General features: G+C 49.9%; 1 protein-coding gene across 5 annotated transcripts in view; it reads right to left on the bottom strand.

The window, feature by feature from the left end:
- Nucleotides 1–8,529, bottom strand: part of CFAP43 (cilia and flagella associated protein 43) — an 88,244-nt gene extending 79,715 nt beyond the window's left edge. For 2 of the 5 annotated variants that reach the window (XM_038409718.2, XM_038409721.2), the window contains exons 1-2: nt 8,357–8,490; nt 1,490–1,743 (exon numbers count right to left, since the gene is read on the bottom strand). In XM_038409718.2, coding sequence (XP_038265646.1) covers nt 1,490–1,743; nt 8,357–8,427 — 325 coding nt within the window. In that variant the 5' untranslated portion in view covers nt 8,428–8,490. Of the gene's footprint in view, nt 1–1,489; nt 1,744–3,117; nt 4,371–8,356 lie in introns of those variants that run through there. The other 3 variants (XM_038409715.2, XM_038409716.2, XM_038409722.2) reach the window with 3 other exon arrangements.
- Nucleotides 8,530–12,786: the final 4,257 nt, after the last annotated feature.

Here is a 12,786-nt window from a genome sequence, read left to right as displayed (position 1 = left end):
CCAAGCCAACACATGACTGCTCCCATGGAACATTCTCCAAGATGGAAAAGCCCAGTTTTATTAAAACTTTGTGCTTCTATGGTGATTTCCCTCCAAGGATCTCAAAGTGCTTTACAAACATTTATTCATTCAACAGCTGCCCCCGGCAGTAGAGAAGTATTAAGATCCCCATTCAACAGATTGGGAAACTGAGGCATAGAGAGGTAAGGTGACTTGCTCAAAATCACACCGGAAAACTGTGGAATGGGGAATAATATAAACCAAATTTCCTAACTTCCAACCCTTTAACCAAAAGACCATCAACTGAGCTGTCTCAAACAACAGAATTTAGTTGGTGTTGGTCCTGCTTTGAGCAGGGGGTTGGCCTAGATGACCTCCTGAAGCCTCTTCCAACCCTAATATTCTATGTTTCCCACCACTTTCCCTGGGAGGCTGCTCCAGTTTAATTAATCTCATTGGTAGGAAATTTTCCCCATTATTCAGCCCATGTTTTCCTTTAATTAATTTCATCCCATTAAAGCCCTCCACTCCTGCTTAGCTGTTCACACTCCTTAAATGTTTACTGCCATATTCCTCTTTAGTTGTTGTTAACCAAGCTATACATGTATGTGTTTTTACTCCTAAATGATTATCAACTGGTTGAGTCTGTGCATAGCATACCAAATCAAATTTAAGGAAGAGTCTTTAAGCTTAGTCTTAAGGCTTAAGCAAAATACACCTCTAACTGGAGAAAGGCTACCCTTTGCCTGATATGTTTGCATTTTAAAGAATTTAGCTGAACCATTCATATTTCTATAGTTTGAAAGAATCCATTGTGAGGACAGAGAGGCTGACATCATTCTTCAAGTTATTAAGTCAGCCCATGAAGTATGGTACTCCAGAGTAATATACCCAGCAATAAAACAGGCTAAGAAGTGGCAAAACCAATGTTTCTTTCTATGGAATAAGAAATATGGAGTCTTCTTAGCAGGATAAGACAACATTAAAAACCAACTTCTTCAGATGCAAATGCCCTAAAAAACCCAAATTCAATGAGAACTTCTTTGCCTACTGAGAAAATCATTGTGCATGTTTCTTTAACTGTCTTATTCAGAAGGAAGAGATCAAATATTAATACAAGGTATTTTAATCAAGCTGTTAGCACTGCTGACTCAGTCCCTGTTCCCACTGAAATCCATTGCAAAGATCTCACTGGACTTCCATGGGTGCCGCATAAGCCCTTAATATTGCCCTCTCATTCAGCTCTTAGCCACGCTTACAAATTCAATGGGATTGTAGTGAATCTAACGGCTGTAGATCTGGGTCTTTATTTGAAAGCAGTCCAGGGATCTTTATAGTGCTCCCTGCATCTCTCTAAGGTGTCATTAGATACCTTTCTGCCATGCTATTTTAAGAGGTTTCTATTCTTACCAAAATGCTCTTCATGAGATGGTGATTTAGTATTTATTTTAATGGAATAGGAACCAGGAAAGGAAACCCCCATCACTACCTTTTATTTCTGACCGTTTAACCAGTCCTGGAAAAGCGTAGATATAGATGACAGGATTTAGCTTCTGGTCTGAAAAAGCCACCACTTGACTTTTCCCATTCACTGCAAAGGCTCCAACGTGGCCATTCTTACACTTCAGCACTGTCTTCTTCTTTGTTTCAATGTCAACAAAAAGGATGTAGTTGCCACAGGGATAGCAGATAGTCTTGTCATTGACAAAACCAACATTCCTGTTTGTGAATCCCTGAACCCATCTTTGGGGAAAAACAAGTGAGCATTATACACTGGACGTAAATACATTTTATTTAAAAAAAACCAACATGAAACAAGAGGATGGCAGCAAATGGAAATTATAGTGATCCAAGGCCTGGGACTTGCTATATTCTGTCCTGGACCCGTGTCAAAAAAACACCACTAGGAGGGCCAGAGACAGTTTCACGATCCATAATCATGAATCATTAGAGCAGCACTTCTCAAAGCATGAGGCATGCCCGATTTGGGGAGGCACAAAAGATTAGCAAGAGGAGCTGGGACAGATGTCTACATTTTTCTCTAGGTTCAGATTTCACTTAAAAAGTCTGCCTGGTCCACACACAGCTTTTGTAACCATTTCTGTTAAAGGTGTGATTTTTCACTGAAATAGTTATAATGGTACAGCCCCCAGTGTAGATGCAGTTATGCCAGTATAAAGGTGCCACCTTCACTGCAAAGTTTGCCAGCATGACTACACTGGGGGGGGGAGGAAGAGGGGGGGAAAAAAAAATCACACCACAACTGACATAGCTATGCAAGCAATACCTCCCCCCCCCCACCCGCTCAGGCATAGCTATACTGACAGGAGTCCCTTTCCTGATATAGCTTATGTCACTCAGGGAGGCAGAGCCAGTTCTAGGGACAGATAAGCAGGGCAGTCTCCCTGAGTGCCAACTTCCAGGTGGCACCATACTGCTGTGCCACTCAGCTTTGCGGGGGCTGTTTTGACTTGGCCTCTTGGGGTGAAATTTTTTCCTGCTGTGGCCAGCAAAATGGTAGGACTGCTCCTGCAGGGAAGGTCAGGACTCCTTTTATTGGTATCAGCTGCATCTCCACTAGAGGACTTGCTCTTGCAGCTATATAGGAAAAGCCTTTGTAATTAGACTAGCTCTTACTTCCACAAGAGTCAGTTACAGTGGTATAAAGCACCTTCATCCCAGTATAACTGTGTCCACATTAGGGTGACTATACCACTTCAACTATACTGGCATTGTTGAAGTGATTCAACTTTTGAATGCAGACAAGGCCTTAGTCTTTAGCTTTTACAATCAGGAAAAAAAACCTTTAAAATTTGATCCAAGTGTAATTGACACAACAATATCTACCCAAATTTACAGATGACTTAAAACAATAGCTCTACTGCCCCATTGATTTCAATGCATGCTAACTCAAATGCCAACAATAGTTAACAGTGTAGACATTTAAAGTATTTCACAGGGTGGAGGCAGGGAAGATGCATACATTAAGATAGGTAGACCTTTAGCAACAGGTTAGGTTTACAAGGAGGATAGAATTGGTTTCATTTTCCTGAAGGGTATGTGCTTTAAAACATTCAAAAGTTTGGGTAGCACTGTACTAAAGCTAGAAATACATACCTTATACTTGTGATCTTTATTCTTCAGCCTCTTTTGTCATAAGGTTTTGTGATAGATTGGCAGACGGGTTCCCTCACTGTCCTATTAACCCTTTGTGTAGTACCTTCCACAGTTAGCACCTTCTCTTCTTTATTCTGTGCCTAATCTCTCCCTGTCTTCTGTCCTTTTCTAAGACTTGGTCTACACTACAGAGTTAGGTCAACATAAGGCAGCTTATGCTGACCTAACTCTGTAAGTGTGTACACTACAACATTGCTCCCGCCGATATAAATTGCCCACTACACTGATCTAATAACTCTACCTCCACAAGAGGTGTAGCACTTAGATCGATGTAATTAGGGTGATGCAGTGTCTGCATAGACTCTGTTACTTACATCACCTGTTGGCTGCGAAAACCATTGTATGTGGCTCACAGCTCAAGCTTTTGGCACCGGGTGGATGGGGAGGCTCTAGCTGTCAGTGCCTCACTATGCCCCACACAGTTAAGTTAGTGGAAGTGCTCCTAGTGAGGACGAGCACCACCAACAGAGGGGACAGTGTGTGGACATGAATCACTGCAGTAATTATTGTGGTGGCTGTACATCAACCTAACTTAGGTTGACTTAATTTTGTAGCGTAGACAAAGCCAGGGTCTTTTCTCTTAGCATTTCTGTGAATTTTTCTACTTTCCGTTTTCCTTTTCTGTAGTGTTTCTTTTGGGCGGAGGGCTCTCCTCCCCTTCCCCACATGATGGCTTTCTCTTACTCTCTGTCCCACTCACCAGAGGGCTACCTGCTTCAGAAGTTTGGGGGGGGTGTTCATTTGTGCTTCCCTGAGGAATCAACACATGCTCACAGATCAGCTGAGCAACATGGCATCAGAAAAGAGAAGTTAAGCTGGTAAGCTTCTTCCTGAGCCCTCTACAGATGCAGAGACAGGGAGAGAGGGCGGAGGGAAGGAGATAAAGAGGTTGAGAGCCACTGGGGTGGGAAACAATGGAGTTCAGGGGATATAGAGGGCTTACAGAAATTTAGGGGATTGGGGCTCAGAGGTTCTGAACAGGATGGAACTGAGGGAGGGGGACAGATTGAGTATGTGGGTTCAGGGATAGGGAGGTCAGTAGGTGAGATAGGAGCTGAGGGTGAGGTGGCAGGCTCCGAGGGGTGAGGTACATGGGGGTTAATGGGCTGGGGCACATGGGAGTTATGCATAGGGTACAGAGGGTTGAGCTGTGGGTACATGGGGTTAGATGGGGATTAAGGAAGAGGGTCTCAGGGGTGGGGTACTTGAGGTTTAATGGGGAAGGGCTGAGGGGATTGGGTATATAGTGGCTAATGGGGGGTTAAAGGGTGGGGTACACGTGGTTAACAAGAAGAAAAGGAGTACTTGTGGCACCTTAGAGACTAACAAATTTATTAGAGCATAAGCTTTCGTGAGCTACAGCTCACTTCATCGGATGTAGCTCACGAAAGCTTATGCTCTAATAAATTTGTTAGTCTCTAAGGTGCCACAAGTACTCCTTTTCTTTTTGCGAATACAGACTAACACGGCTGCTACTCTGAAACCTGTGGTTAACAAGGGGGCTGAGGGGCTCGGAAGCAGGATAAATGGGGTGGGGCTCAGAGGCAGGTTACATGAGGTTAATGACTGGGGTGGAGCTGAGGGGTGGGATACATAGTGGTTAATGACAGATTTCAGAGTAGCAGCCGTGTTAGTCTGTATTCGCAAAAAGAAAAGGAGTACTTGTGGCACCTTAGAGACTAACAAATTTATTTGAGCATAAGCTTTCGTGAGCTACAGCTCACTTCATCGGATGAATTTGATTCTCAGATGCGCCAAGCACCTCTAGTTGCCATTGGCTTAGATTGGGCATTCCGGATACTCAGGACCTCTAAAGATCAGACCCTTCATCTCTCTGTGCCTCAGTTCTCAGTCTAAAATGGGGATGATGATGCATTCCTATCTCACGGGATGGGCGTGGGGGATGAATATAAATTCATGAATGTCCATGAGGTACAGTACTAAGATATTACAGTGATTATATTAGTTTATAACCATTTAGGGCTTATCTACACTTGAAATACTACAGTCGCACAGCTGCAGCTGCTATAGTGCTTCAGTGTAGACACTATCTATGCTGACAAGAGGGATTCTCCTGTTGGCGTAAGTACTCCCTGAGAGGCGGTAGCTAGCTCGATGGAAGAATTCACAGGGATTTAAATAGTCTTAAGTATGCCACTCAGGGATGTGGATTTTTCACACCTCTGAGCTCACAAAAGCTTATGCTCAAATAAATTTGTTAGTCTCTAAGGTGCCACAAGTACTCATTTTCTTTTTATAGTGGTTAACGGGATAAGGATGAGAGGCTTAGGGGGTGGGATGAATAGGGTGGGACTGAGGGGCAGGGCATGTAGGTGTTAATGGGGGTTCAGGGTTGGAGCACATGGGTGGCTTGGGGGCAGGCTACATGAGGATCAATAGGGAACTTGGGAGGCACGATACATGTGGGCTAACAGGAGGATGGGGGTGGGGCACATGAGAGTTCAGGGCACATGAAGGTGAACGGGGGCTGAGAGCAGAACATCTACGGGTTAATACAGGTGGGGGGCACATGGGGTTAATGGCTGGGGCTGCAGAAAGGGCTAATGGGGTGCTGAGGGGTTCAAGGACAGGGCACATGGGGTGAATGGGAGTGCTGAAGGGCTCAGGGGTGGAGGCATAGGCACCTCTGGGGGCAGGGCACATGGAGGTTGGGGGAGCTGAGGGCAGGATGCTGCAGGTACTGAGAGCTTAACTTGGCAGGGCACAGGCAGCTCAGGGAGGCACATGGGGCTAAGGGGTACTGGGGGTGGGGCACATGGGGGTTATTTGAGGGGCTCAGGCAGGCACATGGGGCTAAGGGAGACTGGGGGTGGGGCACATGGGGCCTCAGGGGTAGGGCACAGGCAGCTCAGGGAGGCACGTGGGGCCAAGGGGGACTGGGGATGGGGCACATGGGGGCTAAGGGGGCAGGGCATGGGCGGGTCAGGGAGGCACATGGGGCTAAGGGGGACTGGGGGTGGGGCACATGGGGGCTCAGGGGGCAAGGCACAGGCAGCTCGGGGGGCACATGGGGGCTAAGGGGGTGGGGCACGGGCGGGTCAGGCAGGCACCTAGGGCTAAGGGGGATTGGGAGGTGGGGCACATGGGGGTTATTTGAGGGGCTCAGGCAGGCACATGGGGCTAAGGGGGACTGGGGATGGGGCACAAGGGGGCGGGGCACGGGCGGGTCAGGGAGGCACATGGGGCTAAGGGGGACTGGGGATGGGGCACATGGGGGCTCAGGGGGCAAGGCACAGGCAGCTCGTGGGGCACATGAGACTAAGGGGGACTGGGAGGTGGGGCACATGGGGGTTATTTGAGGGGCTCAGGCAGGCACATGGGGCTAAGGGGGACTGGGGATGGGGCACATGGGGGGCTCAGGGAGCAAGGCACAGGCAGCTCGTGGGGCACATAAGCTAAGGGGGACTGGGAGGTGGGGCACATGGGGGTTATTTGAGGGGCTCAGGCAGGCACATGGGGCTAAGGGGGACTGGGGATGGGGCACAAGGGGGCGGGGCACGGGCGGGTCAGGGAGGCACATGGGGCTAAGGGGGACTGGGGATGGGGCACATGGGGGCTCAGGGGGCAAGGCACAGGCAGCTCGTGGAGCACATGAGACTAAGGGGGACTGGGAGGTGGGGCACATGGGGGTTATTTGAGGGGCTCAGGCAGGCACATGGGGCTAAGGGGGACTGGGGATGGGGCACAAGGGGGCGGGGCACGGGCGGGTCAGGGAGGCACATGGGGCTAAGGGGGACTGGGGATGGGGCACATGGGGGGCTCAGGGAGCAAGGCACAGGCAGCTCGTGGGGCACATAAGCTAAGGGGGACTGGGAGGTGGGGCACATGGGGGTTATTTGAGGGGCTCAGGCAGGCACATGGGGCTAAGGGGGACTGGGGATGGGGCACAAGGGGGCGGGGCACGGGCGGGTCAGGGAGGCACATGGGGCTAAGGGGGACTGGGGATGGGGCACATGGGGGCTCAGGGGGCAAGGCACAGGCAGCTCGTGGAGCACATGAGACTAAGGGGGACTGGGAGGTGGGGCACATGGGGGTTATTTGAGGGGCTCAGGCAGGCACATGGGGCTAAGGGGGACTGGGGATGGGGCACAAGGGGGCGGGGCACGGGCGGGTCAGGGAGGCACATGGGGCTAAGGGGGACTGGGGATGGGGCACATGGGGGGCTCAGGGAGCAAGGCACAGGCAGCTCGTGGGGCACATAAGCTAAGGGGGACTGGGAGGTGGGGCACATGGGGGCTCAGGGGGCAAGGCACAGGCAGCTCGGGGGGCACATGGGGGCTAAGGGGGTGGGGCACGGGCGGGTCAGGCAGGCACCTAGGGCTAAGGGGGATTGGGAGGTGGGGCACATGGGGGTTATTTGAGGGGCTCAGGCAGGCACATGGGGCTAAGGGGGACTGGGGATGGGGCACAAGGGGGCGGGGCACGGGCGGGTCAGGGAGGCACATGGGGCTAAGGGGGACTGGGGATGGGGCACATGGGGGCTCAGGGGGCAAGGCACAGGCAGCTCGTGGAGCACATGAGACTAAGGGGGACTGGGAGGTGGGGCACATGGGGGTTATTTGAGGGGCTCAGGCAGGCACATGGGGCTAAGGGGGACTGGGGATGGGGCACAAGGGGGCGGGGCACGGGCGGGTCAGGGAGGCACATGGGGCTAAGGGGGACTGGGGATGGGGCACATGGGGGGCTCAGGGAGCAAGGCACAGGCAGCTCGTGGGGCACATAAGCTAAGGGGGACTGGGAGGTGGGGCACATGGGGGTTATTTGAGGGGCTCAGGCAGGCACATGGGGCTAAGGGGGACTGGGGATGGGGCACAAGGGGGCGGGGCACGGGCGGGTCAGGGAGGCACATGGGGCTAAGGGGGACTGGGGATGGGGCACATGGGGGCTCAGGGGGCAAGGCACAGGCAGCTCGTGGGGCACATGAGACTAAGGGGGACTGGGAGGTGGGGCACATGGGGGTTATTTGAGGGGCTCAGGCAGGCACATGGGGGCTCAGGGAGCAAGGCACAGGCAGCTCGGGGGGCACGTGGGGCTAAGGGGGACTGGGGGGGCACAAGGGGGAGGGCTCAGGGAGGCACATGAGAGTTAAGGGGGGGCTGGGCGGGGCACAGGCGGCTACGGGGGCTGTCATGGCGGGCTATGAGCGGCCTCCCCTCACCTCACTTCCAGGTCGGCTCCCCTGGCGACGCGGCGGCCATTGTCCTCCCCCTTCTCCGCGTCAGACTCCATAGCCCCCCCCCAGCAGCACCGGCGCCGCGGCCGCACCGTTTACATCGGTCTCCTAGGAACAAGAACAGCCTCTGCCATTGGCTAGTGCGGTGCTTCCCCCGTGGGCCAACTTCCGGACATGTAGCTGATTGGTTGCCGCCGGCAGTGAGTTTAGCCAATGAGCGCTGGGTTGGCATTTAAAGGGCCAGTGCAATATTAAGAGGGAGAGGCTGTAGGAGGTCCTTACTGTGGGGCCCAGAGTCCTGGGTCTTTGTTCTTTATCCCCTGCCTGCCCAACTGACCCCAACATCTGCCCTCGCCTCTACCAGCCACTCCTATGGGGGCAAGGTAGCTTTGCACAGCAGCAGAGCTGAGAAACAAGGAGCTGATAGTGTAGACAAAACAGGACCAGTTTGAGTCAAAATCACTTTGAATTGTAAAAGAGGGTCGTTTGGGACAGAGGTCTGCCATAGACCCCCAGGATCCCACTTGGGTATGGCTAGAGACTGCTCTAATAATATTAGAGCAATGAATGCTATTGGGAATTGTGTCATAATGGGAGACTTTAACTTCGCAGCAAATTACAGTGGCAGGGCATTGTGATTGCTGGATGTGATAAGTTTTCTTCAAATCATCACCAAACCAACAAGAAATGATGCAAGTTAGACTTGGTGTTGGTAAATAGAGAGGACATCATAAAAGAGCTGCTCCTAGGAAATAATCTTGGATTAAGTGATCATGAGTTGATTCAGTTTAAATTAAATGGAAGGATAATCAAAACTTGATTAGGGTTAACCCTAACCCAAATTATTATAAACCCTAACACAGATGATCCTCCCCCAAATTTTTTTAATTTGAAAAGGGCAGTCTTTGGGAAACCAAGGGAATTAGTTAAAGGTGTCAGCCATGCTGAAGAGCTCAAGAACATAAATATGGAGGAGGCTTGGAATTTCTTCAAATCAACTATAAAAAAAATGGGAATTTGCAACCCAAGCAAGGGAAAAAACTTGTTGGGAAAGGCACGAGATCCAAGTGGATGAATAACCACCTCAAAAAGGTTAGTAGGAGTAACCAAACAGCCTATAGGGAATTAAATGGAACAGCAAAGAAAGCTACATTTTGGAGATTAGATAATGTAGGAATAAAGTTAGAATTGCTAAAAAAGTCAAGATGAATTAGCTGTTGTTAAGGAAACTGAATAATAAAATGGTTTGTAGTTATATAAAAAGTGAATAAAGATGAATGTTTGGGCTGCTATGGAGCCCAAATGGGGAAGGAGATTAAAGATATATATAGGTATGGCCCAACATCAATGAATACTTTGCCCAACATGCCCAAGGAAATCATCTAACCTTCAGAGATGTGAGGTTCAGGATCAGCCTCCCAATAGAAGTTGTGGGGGCAAACAAATTAGTTTTAAGAGCAAGCTGGAGAAAAGTATGAATGCAATTGTATGATGAGATTGCTTGTGATGGTAGGGGGCAGGGCTTAGCAATGTTTGGGCTCACTTCTAGTTTATGTCTTCTCTTCCTAAAAGCTCATGCTTCAGGGCTACTGCCAGCCCCGCAAGGATCAGGAAGGGATTCCCCCCATCCCTAAGTGTATTCTGGGTTGTTGGGTGGTTTGGTTGGTTTTTTTTTTTTTTGGTCTCTTTCCTTTGAAGCATCAGAGATAGTGGTAGCTGGAGATGGTACGTGGAAGGAGGTGGGCCAGTGCTCTGAGGTGGTACCGAGCATTCTGTCTCTTGGTTGTTTGGCTGGCTGGTTCTTGCTCACGTGCTCAGAGTCTAACTCATCACCATATGTTGGGTTGGGAAGGAATTTTCCCCCCAAGTCAGACAGGCAATGACCTTGGAGGCTTTTGGCCTTTTTTTGCAGCGTGTGGGCAGGGCCGGATTAATGCAGGGGCTTTACGCGCTGCAGCCTAGAGCCTTGGGCTGGGGGGGGGCCCTGCAGGCCCGTGGGCTGGATGGGGCCCACTGCTTCTTTTCATCCAGCCCGTGGTAAGTCTCCATAGTGACGGGCGTTCACGGAATCTTTGCACACTGCCCCAGCTCCCATTGGCCGGATATCATGGCCAATGGGAGCTGCGGGGGCAGTGCTTGCAGGCACAGGCAGCCTGCACAGTGCAGAGTGGCCTGGCTCCTCTGCTTAGGGGTTGGATATGCTGGCCACCTTGGGGAGCAGAGCCACGTGAAGCCAGGGCAGGCAAAGATCCTGCCTTAGCCCTGCTGTGCCACCGTCCAGGAGCCGCCCAAGGTAGGTGCCTCCTGGCCAGAGCCTGCACTCCCAACCCCTCCTGCACCCCAACCTCCTGTCCCATCCCTGCGCCCCTCCCCCTCAGCTGGAGCTACACTCCCTCCTGCACCCCAATCCCCAGACCTGAGCCCACTTCCCCACTCCAAACCCCCAGGGGCCCCACAAAATCTAAGAGCCCCGAGCCCACAGGAGAGTTAATCTGGCCCTGCGTATGGGTGCAGGTCTTTTGCCAGAATTATCTGGCTATATCTCACTTACTAATTTCCTTGCTGTTGCAAGGGCCTAGAGCATTGGTGTGCTTCAGTCCCTCCTATTCTTTCCCTGTGGTATGTAATACTCTAGTCTCCTGTGGGCTGTAATACTTTGATTTGATTTTGGTTGTTGTTAGTGTGCAGGTGCTGAGTGGTATTGATGGCCTGTGATATATAGGTGGTCAGGCTATGTGATCCGGTGGTCCCTTGTGGCCTTAAACTCTATGGTCCACCCACCTCAGGTCTCACCTGATATCAAACCCCCCACCCACCTCACCACCCATCTGATAGCAACCTCCCTGGCTCTCTCCTTTACCAGCCATCAGCTATCCCCTCCTCAGCAACAACCTGATATCAAAGCCACCCACCTATACCACCTCAGGACCACTGGTATCAACCCCCATCTCAATGCCCATCTAGTATCAACCCCGGCCTATCTCTGCCCTCGCTCATGTCTGGTATCAAACTCCTCTACCTCTGTCTTTCCCCCACCTTCACCAGCCACCCCCGATCCTTTCCTCCAGCCCTCCTGTGTACTGAGGATGATGCATTTTTTTCATGCTGGAGCTCAGTGATGACCAGCAGTCAGTTATGTGTCATGAATGTGATACATAATGATTTGGCCCAAAGATATAACCTTATTTCTTCCCCTACATCCTTACTGACTATACAGTGAGGCCCACGTACTAGGTTAGCAATTGACCCTTCCCAGAACTTTAGCAATACATCAATCAAAAAGTGACTTTGAGGCTGATCCTGCAGTCCTTACTCAGGCAGCATTCATTGCTGTTTGAAAGAAGTATCTTTGTAATCCACATTGCACCATCCACCTGCATTGTAACCTGGCTAATTATTACCCACTGCTAATATTTTCTTACTTCCTCCAGAATCTGGATAGCTCCAGTGTGCAGAAGTGGCTCTTTCTCCTCCAGCACTGTTGATTATTGTTCCAAGCAGACACATGCACACTTGCTTCCTTTCTGATTCAGAGAAGAATTTAGCATGCGTTTCATCTAGATAGATAATTACATCAATTTCTTAAAACATTCTCCTTTCGTGAGATACTTTATCCAGTGAAATTTTGTTTGGAAAAATTTGGTGGTGATTCTTATGTTTCAAACAAAGATAGCTGCTGAAAAAATGAACCACCAGATGGATAGATTTGCAATCTTTATCTACGTATTTGTGGCTTTCATTGTTGTAGCATCTTGAGCATCTCCCAAGTATTTTGACAAAAGTATCAATAACCATCTCTTTTCTTTCACAGAAGCAAAAGTGTTTATAGGGTTTTTGATGTTTGTGTGTATTATTAATTATCTGTGCAGTGCCTGCACTGAGGCACCCCAAACAAGATTGAGGGCCTGCTGTAGGAGGTGCACACAGGACACTACACGATAGTGATGGAAAGAATGCAAATTCTGACCATTGACAGCAGGGCAAATCTCTACCTTGCCTACAGTGCCTTGCAACTAGCACTCAGAATGCTCAGTGAACAGCATAAGTTCCATGTCTCAAAGAATTAACAATCCAAATAGGAACAAGGGGTGGCTGCTAGTGGAAGAACATGGTGGAAAGATGAGGATGACAGTGCTGGAATCATGAGATGCATGTATTAGCTGCATAGATTTTGTTTTAAAATATAGCAAGTGAACAAAAGATAACGATAAATCATTAACCGTGTGTTGTGCCTCTGTGTATGTGAAAAGCTTCTTGAGAAGATTATTAGATCAAAGTGAGTTTTGCATTCAGTTCTGAAGTGTTTCAGAGCAGCAGCTGTGTTAGTCTGTATTCGCAAAAAGAAAAGGAGTACTTGTGGCACCTTAGAGACTAACAAATTTATTTGAGCATAAGCTTTCGTGAGCTACAGCTCA

The sequence above is a fragment of the Dermochelys coriacea genome, chromosome 7 (assembly GCF_009764565.3).
Source record: "Dermochelys coriacea isolate rDerCor1 chromosome 7, rDerCor1.pri.v4, whole genome shotgun sequence".
Classification (NCBI taxonomy): Eukaryota; Metazoa; Chordata; order Testudines; family Dermochelyidae; genus Dermochelys; species Dermochelys coriacea.
This window is presented reverse-complemented; position numbering and strand designations above follow the sequence as displayed.